This window comes from Muscardinus avellanarius, assembly GCF_963383645.1.
Source record: "Muscardinus avellanarius genome assembly, chromosome: X".
Classification (NCBI taxonomy): Eukaryota; Metazoa; Chordata; class Mammalia; order Rodentia; family Gliridae; genus Muscardinus; species Muscardinus avellanarius.
The window spans coordinates 26,447,973-26,462,324 of record NC_137792.1 but is presented as its reverse complement, the minus strand read 5'-3'; the positions used below and the strand labels follow the sequence as shown (position 1 = coordinate 26,462,324).

Here is a 14,352-nt window from a genome sequence, read left to right as displayed (position 1 = left end):
ATTGCCAAATAAAAAGGCATTAGAAAGTTAATACAAGAAAGAAAAATATGAGATACTTGGATATTTATAAATGATAAAAATGAGATTTTTTTCACCTAACCATTACTGCAAACTGGTCAGGCAAATAAGATTTTGAAAGTGAGAGTTTTCCCTTTAAACCTAACAAAATCCTGGTTTGAAATTTCCCAACTGAAAGAACTATTTAAACTGTCAACAGCAGAAAACTATTTGTGGAAGTTCGGGTTTACGGAAGCTATAAAGACACCATTTTATTGAGTTTATTGTTCATAGTTTGTTTTATGTACTGTAAGGGCACATTGTTAGTATTGTCATGAGTTGTTTTGTAACTTCACATTTCTCTAGAGGAGGATATTATTTAGTGTTCTCAAGAGGAACATCATAAAACCACATTTGGTAGTAATTTTTTATTTTTAACAATAGCAGACTTCATACACCAGTGCTCATATAGTAAAATGCATACATAAAAAAGCAGTCTTAGTGAAAATATTATTTCCTGAAGAGCTACTTACAGGCATCCTTCAAACATGGGAGTTGTTTCTGGGTTTGTATTTAGCCATATCATCATGATAAACTGTGTTAAGAGAAATCAACACCCAGAAATGTTTTTAAATGAGTCTTTTATTTCAGAATCACATAAAAACCCTGAAGAAATGGATGGCTGAAGTTGATATTTTCCTGAAGGAGGAATGGCCTGCCATGGGAGATTCAGAAATTCTAAAAAAGCAGCTGAAACAGTGCAGAGTAAGATATTTACATGATACCCTTTATACGGATAATATTATTTGGTTAGAATACAGGTTGTCCCATGAGACAGTTTGCAATTTCTAAAGACAGTTTTAGATGTCACAGCATGGCAGGGTTGATAGCTATTGTCATCAAGTGCACAAAGGCAGAGAATGCTGCTTAAACATCCCATAAGACCCTCTACAACAAATAACTGTACAGTCCAAAATATCAGCGATATCAGCCTGGCATGGTGGCACATGTTTGTAATCCTAGAACTTGGGAGGCTGAAACAGGAGGCGTGCAGGTTCATGGACAGCTTCAGCTACTTAGGCCCACTGCAACTTAGTGTGACCCTGTTTCAAAATAAAAAAATTAACCCTGGGTTAATCCCCAGTACCACACACACACACACACACACACACACACACACACACAATCAATGGTATCAGTTTTTAAAAACTTTTGGTGAAATAAATAATAAATAAAATACTGTCTTCTATATTCAAACGTAATTTTGTAAAATCATAATATAAATGTAATATAATCTCAAGGAATCTTTGATATATTTGTTATATTTTATTATATACTACTATTCCTACTGTATTATACCCTCCATGTGTAGAGTACTATAGTATTATATAGTACAATATAGACTTTAAAAATTATATTCATTATAGCATTGTCACACAATAGAAAGAAAATAATGTGTCTTAAAGGCATTTTCTTTGCAAATACAAGCTGAAAAAGCAAATCTGTGTTACAAATTGCCTTCACACCCATCATGCCACAAATAATTGCTGCAATGATCTGTGTTGGAAAACAAAAATCCTTTCAAAAACAGTAATGTATGAAGCCTATGATTTTCACACATTTTTCTATAAGAAACACTAAATTTATTTCTCTTTGTTTTTGAGATAAGTAGCATACACATAATTTGATACTTCATTCATGCTATAATAATGCTGAATATTTTTGGTAAGAACTGTTAGATATCTATAGATTGGCTCTATCTATTTCACATTTTAAAGGACAAATTCATATAGAATATCATGATTCCCAAGTACGTATATATTCTTCTGATGCTGAATTATATGTGACAGTAATTTTTCAGCCAGATGTAATTGGATTATTTCATTAGCTTTTAGTCAGTGATATTCAGACAATCCAGCCCAGTCTGAACAGTGTCAATGAAGGTGGTCAGAAGATAAAGAATGAAGCAGAGCCGGAATTTGCGTCCAGACTTGAGAAAGAACTCAGAGAACTTAACACGCAGTGGGATCACATGTGCCATGAGGTATGGACAGTCTCCTTCCCTATGCTGTACTCAATTTAGTAACTAAAATATCTCATATTTCCCTTCACTATTATCTTCATTTGGGGCGTTATTCCTGGCTTTTTGAATGCTTTATGACATAGTTTATTCAAACAATTAGCCTTTTCTAACATAAAAATATTTCATACGTATTTTAAAATGTACCTATTTTTATTGTGGTCTTAAACTAAACTTCTTGAACTCAGTTTTCTTTTGAAAAATCCCACTCATATGCATTATTTTCAATGAGTCTTTTCTCCGTTGCATAAGTGTAAAATTATTGGAATAACCAAAGACATGTTACATGTGCATACTTGGTACAAAAATAAACTGAGTAATCTATGTGTTTGACTAAATATGGTGCATAATTTTTTACTGCTGATTGCTAAGATTTCCAAGTTTGACCTCTTTAATACATCTATTTTAATCAGTTAATTAAGAAAGAAAGACAGTTAAGTATAGCTGAATGAAATAACTATATTCACATCAGAGTTCCTCATTATTACGCAGCAGAATATTTTATGGATATTTGTTTTAAGCGATTAATTTTATTTTCACAAATACTTGTTTTGATGTTAACAAGAGTTTTCATCTATATATGTTAGAGACAGTCAGTCTTTGGTAATTTCCTAGTAACCTTTCATAGTTAAAAAAAAATAATGCCAAAGGCAACAGCTAAAATTGAAAAAGAAAAGAATTTAGAAAAGTAAAAGCTAATACCATCACTGACAGTGTGCTTAATAGTTCTGTTAACTCACAGATGAGATAGCCCTGGGTCAGCTAACTTGCATTCTTCTCCTGGAGCAAGTCAGTACTTCAAAAGTTGTCTGGGAAAAATTATTTCTTAAATAATGGATTTTACCACTGGTATTTTTCTGGAAGGCTTAATATGAAAGGCCTTTTGTATTTCCAATGTTCTTAAAGGATGAGTAGAAAAACACCGCCAATTTATTTAGAGAGAAGGGAAAAAACAGCAAAAATATTTTTAAAAGTCAATAATATTACTGGGTACTGGAGATGGAACCCAGTGGCATTCTACTTCTAAGTTACACCCCAACCCTGTTTTGTTCTTTTTTTATTTTGAAACAGGGTCTCAATAAATTGCAGAGAGCTTTACTGTGTTGATGAGGCTGGCCTCAGACCTGAGATCCCCCTATCTCACCCTTCCAAATACTGGGATTACAAGTGTGTGCCACCACGCCCAGCTACTTTTTATAATTAAAAAATGTAGTTGTTTTTTTTTGATGGTACTGGGGATGGAACCTTTCTACCTCCGGGCTACACTCCCAGACCTATTTTATATTTTATTTGGAACCCGCGCAATCTTCCTTTCTCCACCTCCCAAGCGTGGGGATTACGAGTGTGCGCCACCATGCCCGGCCAAAAATCTAGTTTTAAAAGCCACATTCATTGCAGCATTACACACAATAGCCAAGATATGGAGACAACCTACTGACTATCAAAAGATGAGATTGAGAAAATATTCTATATATGTATAATGGAACATTATCCAGTCTTCAAAAATGAAATCCTGACATTTATTTTTATTGGTACATTATAACTATACATAGATGTCAAATTTATAGTGTAATATATCTACATATATATAACAAAATTTGATCAATTTTATTACTATTACTTCTTATTTTCTGCCCCTCCACTTCTTTACTTTACTTGTTACCCTTTCATTTTCTATTTTCATAAGGTCCTTTTATTATTTTTTTATTCTCTCTAGCTTCCACATATAAGACAAAGAATATACCTCTTGGTACTCTCTATCTGGCTCATTTCACTCAGCCTGATGATCTTTAGTTTCATTTATTTACTAGCAAATGACATAATTTTGTTATTTTTTATGACTGAATAAAGCTCTACTGTATATATATATATATATATATATATATATATATATATATATATATACACACACACCACGTGTGTGTGTGTGTGTGTGTGTGCGCGCGCGCGTGTGTGTGTGTGTGTGGTGTTTGTGGTGTTAGTTATTTGGGGTTGAATCATGCAGAGCTATGCCTATGATCTACACCCTCAGCCCCTTTTTAAAAAACAAAATTTTAAAACAGAGTCTCACTAAGTTGCTGAAGCTGGCCTTCAACCTGTAATCTTCCTGTCTCAGTTTCCCAAGTACTGGGATTATAGGCTTGCATCATTTTGCTTGTTTCTATACCATATTTTCTTTCTCCATTAATTTTTAATAGACACCTAGGCTATTTTTGTAATTTAGCTATTATTAATTGTGCTTCTATAAATACAAAAATGCTACAATAACTATTGTAATCTAATACTAACTCTTGTGGAAAGATACCAAGGAATGGTATAGCTGGGTTATATTGTGGTTCCATTTGTAATTTTTATGGAACTTGCATACTGGAAATCCTATTTGTGACTATTCAAATATACTGGTGGGGAGAATGTTACATTAAATGAAATAAGCCAGACACAGAAGATAAATACAAGAGAATAGTTCCTTGTGGAATCCAGTGTTCAGTCTTTACAGTTATTCAGTTGGCTTCTTTAGCATCATTCTTCCTTATTTATCTCAGTGTGCCTTCTTTAAAGGCCTGACTACTCTCATTCCCTTGAAGGTTTATCTCCCTGACAACTAAGCATGGAAGTTTCCTAGGGATCAGCCTTTATGCTTTTCTTCTCTAGTACCTCTCAGTCCTTAGGTGACCTCATCTAGCCTTATAGTTTTAATTACAATCTATACATTATCTCTCCCACAATTTTTGATCCAATCTGGGCCTTTTTTTTGAATCTTGAATCTTAGACCTTCATTTATATTTGGCCACTCAATACATCAATACAAACACACACACACACACACACACACACACACACACACACACCCTGTGAGATGTCTAACATGCCCCAAAAGAATCCTGATATATTCTCCAACTTGCTACCATAGTAGTTTCCTTGTCACAACAAATGGCAAATCTATCTTTTCAGTTATCCAGGCCAAATGTTCTTAAGGGCTTCTTCTCCCCAATGATTCTTCTTATACCTGACTATAAAATGTATCAACAAAAACTCCTGTTTCTGCCTTAAAAATTTCCATGTTCCAATGATTTCTTACCATCCTCTGCTCTTAAGCTAGTCATCATTCTCTCTTTTTAGAACATTGTAATAGACTCTTCACTTTATTCTCTCCGTTTCAACTTTGGATCATTTCCACAGACCCTATTGTGAACATAGCAGCCAGAATGCATCTTTAAAAATGTGTCAGATTATATCCCTCTTCTACTCAATAACTTTCCAAGATACTCTGTAAAATTAAAATATTGGCAATAACCCATAGAAGCCTTCTGAAAGGAAAAGATAAGCATGGTCAGTTATCAGAAATGTAAACTATGGGATATGTACACGATGTAATTTTACTTAGCCATAAAGAAAAACGCAATAATATCATTTGCAGGGAAATGGATGGAACTGGAGGACATTATGCTAAGTGAGATTAGTCAGTCACAAAAAATAAGAAATCAGATGCTCTCCCTAATATGTGAAAGCTAGGGAGAAAATGGTTCATAAGAAGAACTTTAGAGGAAGGAGATACTATAGATGGGCAAATAAGGTGACCTAATTGAGGAGGAATGGAAGGGGGGGGAATGAGGGAAATTCTCTAATGCGCGTGATGTACTTTAACAAACATATCAATGTCAATCACTAAGGCAAACATGAGAAGGAGGGAGGAGGAGGAAATGGGGTGAGAACTGGGAAAGTGCTAATTGGGTGATGTGTACACATGTCTCCTCCATCTTGAATCTCATTAAAATGTGTGAATACAATGCACCAATAAAATTTTTTAAAATAAATTTATTGGTAAATGTTTAATAATCGTTAGTATTAATTTAGACCAGGTCATAGGAAAATTTATTTAAATCATAGGAACAAGCCGGGCGTGGTGGCACACGCTTGTAATCCCCGCACTTGGGAGGCGGAGACAGGAGGATGGCGCAGGTTTGAAGCCAGCCATGCTGGCTTAAGAGACCCTGTTTCCAAAAATAAAATAGGTCTGGGAGTTTAGCCCAGAGGTAGAAGAGCTTCCAGTGACCCCAGTACCACTAAAATAACTCTGGGAAATATTAAGGTTTAAGAGCTGACAAATAAAAACAAGCCAAAACAGAAACTGGGAAATGAAAACAACCAGAAAATAATCATTTGTGCCAAAATTAGCCCAGAAAACTGTAACGTCAAGAAATTAGGGGCTTCACGGAGCCAAATATAATCCTCAAATAAGACAATAAATATAAAGTCTACATTATACAAAATTAAGATAAGACATGGTTTGGAAGATTAATAATTAGGAAATCACTAATAATCTTAAAGTTTAACAGAATGGTGAGGACAAAAATTTGGTGTGAGGAATTTATCTAGAGGTCAGTCAACAGAGAAAGGAGTAGATTGCTCATCAAAAATATCATGTAGAGTTGTGGTTACAATGGATGTTGGCTTTATTTAACTTTTTGAAATCATGGGGTTGTCTGTGAACATACTTATATGATGACATATTTCTATGATGAGGAATAAGAGAGAAAAGTAAGTTGAAGTTATTATAAATCTAGGCTAATACAAAGGGGAGGTACAGGAAAGAACAGATCTCATAGCATCAGCTCTGAACAGGAGTCATTGAACTTGGACAAGGTCAAAGTCATCAAAGTCTCTGTTTTGAGATCAGAGATAAAAGATAGTGAGAGAATAAGTCACAGAATGTTAGATTTATAGATTCCAGAAGAGGAAACACGAAGAAATTTCTGTTTTATCTATTATGAGAATACAATGTAATCTGCTGGCACTGCAGGATAGATTGGACAGCTCCAGGCAAGGACATTGGAGAAATCGTTTTAATACATGAAGACACAATCATTTTATATCTTCTTCTCTGACCAATCATAAAAATATAAAATATTAAATTTTAGAAAAAACATGAAAATTATCTAGTTAAGAATCGGAGATAAAGATAAATGATATTAGATTGTTGAAGATGGAGTCCAGGTATCCTCATTCCAAAACTGATTTCTTTCCAATACACTGTGCTGTTATCTTAAAATGACCTCCTAGATTTCGTTTCTTTAAGAAATCATTTTCTTTCCCTTTCCTCTGGTTTAGTTTTATAGCATGCCATACTTTTTTTTTTTTTTGCTATGAGTCTTGGCCTCTAATATTTTTGTGCCTTTTCAGCTTCTTCAAAAGCTTATAGCAGAGAAGAGTATTCAAATAAAAATTTAACAGCATGTTTACTTAGGTTTATTATAGGCTCATTCACTGTGCAAAATAATATTTATACCTTTACTAGAATATGTGTTATGTTCTAGATGTGTCAACATTAAACATTTATTTACATTTCAAGATTAGTTAACACATTCACCTAGGAAGAATAAAGAAAAAAATACAATATTAGCAATTTTAAGGTCAATGTGCCTGGGACATAAATTGTGAAAAAAGTAATAGTGATTCTACACATTTTAAAGTACCATACGAACTTTATCATATTATATTAAAACTTTACTATTTTACCTGATAGTCAAAATATAGAAATCTTTAATCCTAGACAAAAGAATATCACTGCTTGAATATAGTTACACTTGAAATAGTGAATCACTAAATATAATCAATATAATCATTCCAATATGAGGGTGCTTTGCAACAAGCTTTAGCACATGTGCTTTTGTTTTAGTTGCATTATGTATCCTTTGGTTGATATGATTCACTTTTAAAACTGGATCAGTTAATTTCGGTTCAAGAACATTAACATTTAAAGTACATTTTCTTAGCTTACTATCTAAAGGTTGTTCTACGTGTGATATTTCCTTCACAGGTATAAAAAGTTGATTTTCCCATATTCTTAGTGAACAGAGAACCTCCCTAATTGTTTTGCTTTCCTATCTTATATATGAAAATACATTGATTTAATTTGTAATAGCTTAACTATAAATGATGTTGAAACATTGTTTACATACATACATACATACATACATACACACATATGCACACACACAAATATGTAGCCATATTTTTGGTTAATTATTTAGCTAGCATGCATTTTCCATTTTGATTTTTGATTTTTGAGAATTTTCTGCAGCCACATAATTTTTACATTTCTTATATATTTAAAATCATAAAGAAGCATTAAAGAGCAAAACATGATTGTTTTGTGGAAAAAATTATTCAAATAAAATATATTTTCTTTTTTTGTTTCATAAACTTTTAAAGTTTTATTGGTGCTTTGTATTTATATATCATAACGAAGCAAAAAACGTGTGTAGATATAAATGCACACATCACTCAGCCAGCCTCCACCCAGGCCCCACCCTGCTCCCTCCCCATCCCTCCTTCTCATGCTTGGCTTAGTGGTTGACTATGATATGCATTAGTACATCATGCGCTTTCAAGAGTTTCCTTCTCCCCCTCCCATCCCCACAGTTAGGTTGCCTTATTTTCTCCTATACGATCTCCTTTTTAACATGGAGTTTCTCTTATGACCCCTTTCATCTGATTCTTTACTTCTAAAATATTTTGTTTTCTTACCGGGCGTGGTGGCACACACTTGTAATCCCCGCGCTTGGGAGGCAGAGACAGGAGGATCTCGCAGGTTCGAAGCCAGCTTGCTGGCTTAAGAGACCCTGTTTCCAAAAATAAAATTGGTCTGGGAGTGCAGCCCGGAGATAGAAGGGCTTCCAGGAACCCCAATACCACAAAAAAATAGTAATAATAATAATAATAATAATAATAATAATAACAATAATAATGACTAAAAATTTTAAAAATAAAATATTTTAATTTGTTTAATTTTTTTGTGGTACTGGGGATGGAACCCAGGGCCTTCTACCTCTGGGCTACACTCCCAGACCTATTTTATATTTTATTTGGAGACAGGGTCTCTTAAGCCAGCTGAGGCTAGCTTCGAACCTGTGTGATCCTCCTGTCTCTGCCTCCCAAGTGCTGGAATTACAAGTGTACACCACCACGCCCGGCATAAAAAAATAAAATATTTTGTTTTCTCTATTCACAAATAGCACTGTCAGAGATAAAAACTAACTGTAATAAGGCAATCTTGTCATTTTATTAAGTATTCCATGTAAATGTCTATATCTTATTTTCACACTTAGGAGAAATTAAGCATATGTATTCCTCATGTGTTATTTTTTATGCATATAATATTTTCTTGTTTCATCTTTTCTATTCAAGCTTTCTATTTTTTTTATTTTTTGTGTGTGGTACTGAGGATGGAACCCAAGGGCTTTCTACCCCTGGGCTACACTCCTAGACCTATTTTATGTTTTATTTGGAAACAGGATCTCACTAAGTAGCTGAGGCTGGCTTCCAACCTGCGCGATCCTCCTGTCTCAACCTCTCAAGTGCTGGGATTACAGGCATGCACCACCACGCCCAGCTTTAACTGTTATTTAAAGACTGTTAAATAGCATGCCAAAATAATGCATTGTCACTGTCAATATTCATATTTTGCTTGTTTATTTTATGGAAGGTCTATGCCAGAAAGGAGGCCTTAAAGGGAGGTTTGGATAAAACTATAAGTCTCCAGAAAGATCTGTCAGAAATGCATGAATGGATGACACAAGCTGAAGAAGAATATCTAGAGAGAGATTTTGAATATAAAACTCCAGATGAATTACAAACAGCGGTTGAAGAGATGAAGGTAAAGTAAACCAAATAAAAGAAAGTAAAGAAAGAAAAAGGAAATAAGTGCTGTATTGCTTGAAATTTTGCTTCGAACCATCTGGTCTTTGCGTTTTTTAGTAGAGGTTGATTTTTAATTTATTTTAAATAATTTTGTTCTTCTTTATGGCCGAGTGAAATTCTATTGTGTACATACCTCCTAGTTTTGTGATCTATTCCTCTGTTGATGAACATTTTGGCTGGTTCCAGAATTTGGCAATTGTCAATTGTGTGGCTATGAACATAGATATGTCTCATATTTTGATGTGTATAATGCAAGTCTTAAACACAATTATTTTTAATGCATTGTAGTCCAATGCAAATATTGGCAATCATAGTTGGAAACATCTTTCCCCTGAAATGACCTCATGTTGGGAAGTAGAATCTAGTAATCACATTAACTGTTTCTAGCTGTTGCAAATTCAGGTCGATGTATGTAAAGCAATGCTGTGTTAATAAGGTATCTTAAAAAGCTTTCTTAGAATTTGAAAGTACTAAATATTTTAAATGATGGCCTTTAATATAGATAAATGGATTGAGCTTATATTCATATTTCCTTAAACTAATAGAATAAAAAGAATGACTGAGAAAGCTGGTATGTACTAGGAACCTTAGGTCTCACCTCTTAGGTGAGACCTAAGCATTGAATCTACAAAGTGACATTTCAGTATAGCCTTAGGAAACTCAATAATCAACCTAGGCCCTCTATTTTGTCCTGTTTTTATCACTGCAATTCTTAACTTTTCTAAACCCACTGCATACTGAAGCTTACATGTGTGTTTCCTAGATCATTGTGGACACTCAATTATTTATAGCTATAATGACAAATATTATTTTTATTTATTAATAAGAATGTGTAAAGTAATCACACTAACAGGGGTGAAGTATTGATAAGTATTTAATTTGAGGTTTCATGACAGAGCAAGCTCATTGTAGATTCTAACACTTGGTTTTAAAACCTGATTTGACTTCTTACCAACAGCATAACCTTGGGCAAGTTACATAAAATACTCACTGAGATTCAACTCCTTCATTTGTGAACTGGGTATCAGAATGATTCGTTTTCTGAACTCTTTAAAAGATGAACCCTGAAAATCCTTACACTATCATTGACACAAAGCAAATTCTCCAAATTCGCCATTTATTATTGTAGTCATTATCATTGCCGCATATTAAAACATGAGATGTACTTTATAGATAATTTGTGATCATTCAGAAATATTTTTATATTTAATAACAGAAAGTACTCCCATGAAAACTCAAATGTTTAAACACTGAACTCATCATGTGACTTAAGTTAAATGCAGATAATAAAATTAAAACCTATACGGAAGACTGGATTTTGGTATTCTGGAGTAGTATTGAAAACTACAGAAATATTTTTAATATATAAATACAATATGCCATTCATTTATAAACAAATACTTAATATTTAGTCTGTGCTAAATATTCTTCTAGATAGTTATTGTGACTAAGACCACTTTTTTTTTTCTCAGAATGTTCATTCCACTGGGGAGTAGGGAGCTGGCAATGAATGGTAGAACAAATTAAACCATCTAGGACTGAGATCATTGACCTTCACCATAATCCAGGGTTAGTCAGGCATGTTGATGCCAGCTTGTAATCCCAGCATTTGAGAGGCTGAGAGAGGAGGATTGGGGTTCTCGGGCAGCCTCAGCTACTTAGTGAGGCCCTTTGCAACTCAGTGAGAACCTGTTTCAAAATAAAGAATAAAAAATAAGGTTGGAGGTGAAGTTCAGAGATAGATTGCTCCTAGACTCCATCCCCAGTACCAAAAAAAAAACCAAAAAAAACATAAACCGAGGTTATAAAATAGAGAAGTAGCCGGGCGTGGTGGTCCTTGGGAAGCAGACAGGATCGCGCAGGTTCGAAGCCAGCTGCGCTGGCTTAAGAGACCCTGTTTCTAGAAATTAAAAAAAATTTTATATATATATATATATATATATATATATATATATATATATATATATATGTTAAGTCTGGGAGTGTAGCCCAGAGGTAGAAGAGCTTTCAGGAACCTCAGTACCACACACACACACACACACACACACACACACACACACACACACAAAATAGAGAAGTATTAGTGTTTGGGTATTAGTTGGGAATGATGAGATGCTGTTTCAGAGATGTTTGACTTGTAGGGCATTTGTGGGGAAATATACTTAAAGCAGAGAGTTCTGAATCATGAGAAAAAGCCAAGTGTGAAAATAAAATCTATGGAGGCACATACCTCCTGCAAAGACCCTAAGACAAACTGGGGAGGCAAAAGCCTGCCTGCTTAATGAGAAAAACAGAGGACAAATGACCTGAGATGGATTTGATGTGGTATGCAAATATGCATTAATACAGGAGTTTTGTAGAATTTGGCAGACATTTTTGTTCTAAATAAAACGAGAAAATCATTGGAGGGTTTCAAATAAGGAACTATTATGGTTTTAATTTTGATTGTGGGAGGACAACATGAGAAAAATTATACTACCACAAGATATATAGAAAGGACTTTGCAAATAATATAGAACATACTTTCTTTGCTGATCATGAAGCTGAAATCCCAGATAGGTCATACAGTGTAGCCATGGTCATCACAAGCTTTATGTGTGGTAGAACCAATAGGATTGAAGATAGTTTATCCCACCTATTTCTGAGTTATTCCATTCTATTTTACTTTATTTTATTTCTCAATTATGAGTTGTGCCATGCATGTTGCCTTTCCCATTATATCTCTGTTTCCTGATGGTCTGTCCTCTTCACATCTATTACTGTATAATCACTACCTCCAATATAAGAGTAGATGATGGCAGTCAATTTGAATTCAGCTGTGCTGTTTTTCCCTAAGTTGCTTTGTTTGTTTCGGTTCCTGTTCTGGCCACATTCTCTCTCTCTTGAGGAGTTGGCCTCTGTCATAAAAACCTCAGTCAGATGCTTTTATTTTCTACTTTTAGAGAGTATTCTGTGTCAATTTTTAAAATTATGAATACAATCCTTGAAATGAATTGTGTTAACATTGATATGTTTTAATAATTGTTCTACCTTCAAAACTGATGCCGCATGAGGTGATATTGAAAAGAGCAAAAGCTCAGGCAGCTTCTGCCAACAGCGGCCAAGAGAATTGGCAGGAAGATCCCATGTTTTTAGTTTTCTGCCTGCCAGTCAAAGCGATCACTTCAGATCCATTTCCCTACCTGGACCATCGGGTTAGTACCTGGTCCAGATTTCCACATTTACTCATTTTTTGAGCAAATTTATCGTTATTGTCAGAAGTTACCAACAGACCAACTTGGCCATCCCTCCCTGATTTACTCAGAGAAAAAGTGAAAACCTTTTTGTTCTTTATTTTCTTCCCTGTGTTTTATGTGAAAATAATAGTGTTTATTTTGCCCCTGTAAACAACTGCTGATGTAAAAGCAACTGAAGGGAGTATTTGATAAGCAATATCTAACTCCAAAACTCTTCTTAAACTTTTTGCTAAAATTTCTATTGCAACTTTAGCCCTAAAGCCTAGTGAAACTTACACATATGATGAAAACAGTAAATATACAAGTTTTAAAAAATAATTTGAACACAAAAATATTTGTGAACCACTGGTTCAAGGTATTTTTATATTCAAGATATTGTAATGATGAGTGAGTATGAACATTTTATGATTAAATGCATCAAAAGAAATGGAGCCAAGACCAATAGTTTATGAGAATTATGCCTAAACTGTGCCAGTTATCTCACTTTTTTGCATTTCTTCACAGTAAAAGAAATAATAATCCTGATCTCTTTTTTTTCCTTATCAACCTGATTTAATAAATCTCTCTTCTCTGAAGGTTTCCCAACATTTAAGCCAATTTCTACAAAAATGTATGATAGCCTAAAAATCAAAGAAAGCTATGTTATTTGTTCTGAATATTCAGACAAGTCCATGGGTTGTCTATAACAGGTGCATGGGTTATCTATAACTTATATGAATTGCAGTTATGTTTATTGGATGCACCACAACATGCTTCTCATCTCACTGAGGATTTTGTGACTAGCTTAACAGAAACTCTGATACAGAAAATAGGTACTCTCTAGGAACACATAAATTCTCTGAATTTCAGTTTTCTACTGTTTAATACAGATATGATAAAAATATATCTAAAGGTGTTTTTTAAAGACCCAATGAGGTGGCAACATGGCATGACTGGAATAGAACATAGTAGCACATATTAAGTGATTTATGGCTGTCAAAGTATTTTATATTATTATAATTAACTACAGTAAATATAAGATTCATGAAGAAACAACTTTATTCTCAGCAATGCTGAAAAATTATTTAGCAGTGCTACATAAATTATTTAGGATACTAAACTAAAATTTTCAATCAAATTGGAATCAGAGAAGGCAGACATTTTTTCATCAAAATATCTTTCTTGCATTTCCATCCTACCTTATACTTTTTAAGCTGCCTTTAGTCTAAGTCCAAAGGATAGGTAGAATATGTTGAAAAGTATAAAGGCATTCCATAGCTCACTTTATTCATGTCTTACCCATAGCTCTGTATTCTTACCATCATGTCATATGCAGGCCCCAAATCTACCTGTCAAAAA

General features: G+C 34.0%; 1 protein-coding gene across 2 annotated transcripts in view; it reads left to right on the top strand.

Moving 5' to 3' along the window:
• The window catches only part of DMD (dystrophin), a gene marked incomplete at both ends in the record, with an annotated part of 2,101,015 nt that overhangs the window by 704,038 nt on the left and 1,382,625 nt on the right, over positions 1–14,352 (top strand). For both annotated transcript variants that reach the window (XM_080719244.1, XM_080719243.1), the window contains 3 exons: positions 649–762; positions 1,886–2,041; positions 9,564–9,734. In XM_080719244.1, coding sequence (XP_080575370.1) covers positions 649–762; positions 1,886–2,041; positions 9,564–9,734 — 441 coding nt within the window. The remainder of the gene's footprint in view (positions 1–648; positions 763–1,885; positions 2,042–9,563; positions 9,735–14,352) is intronic.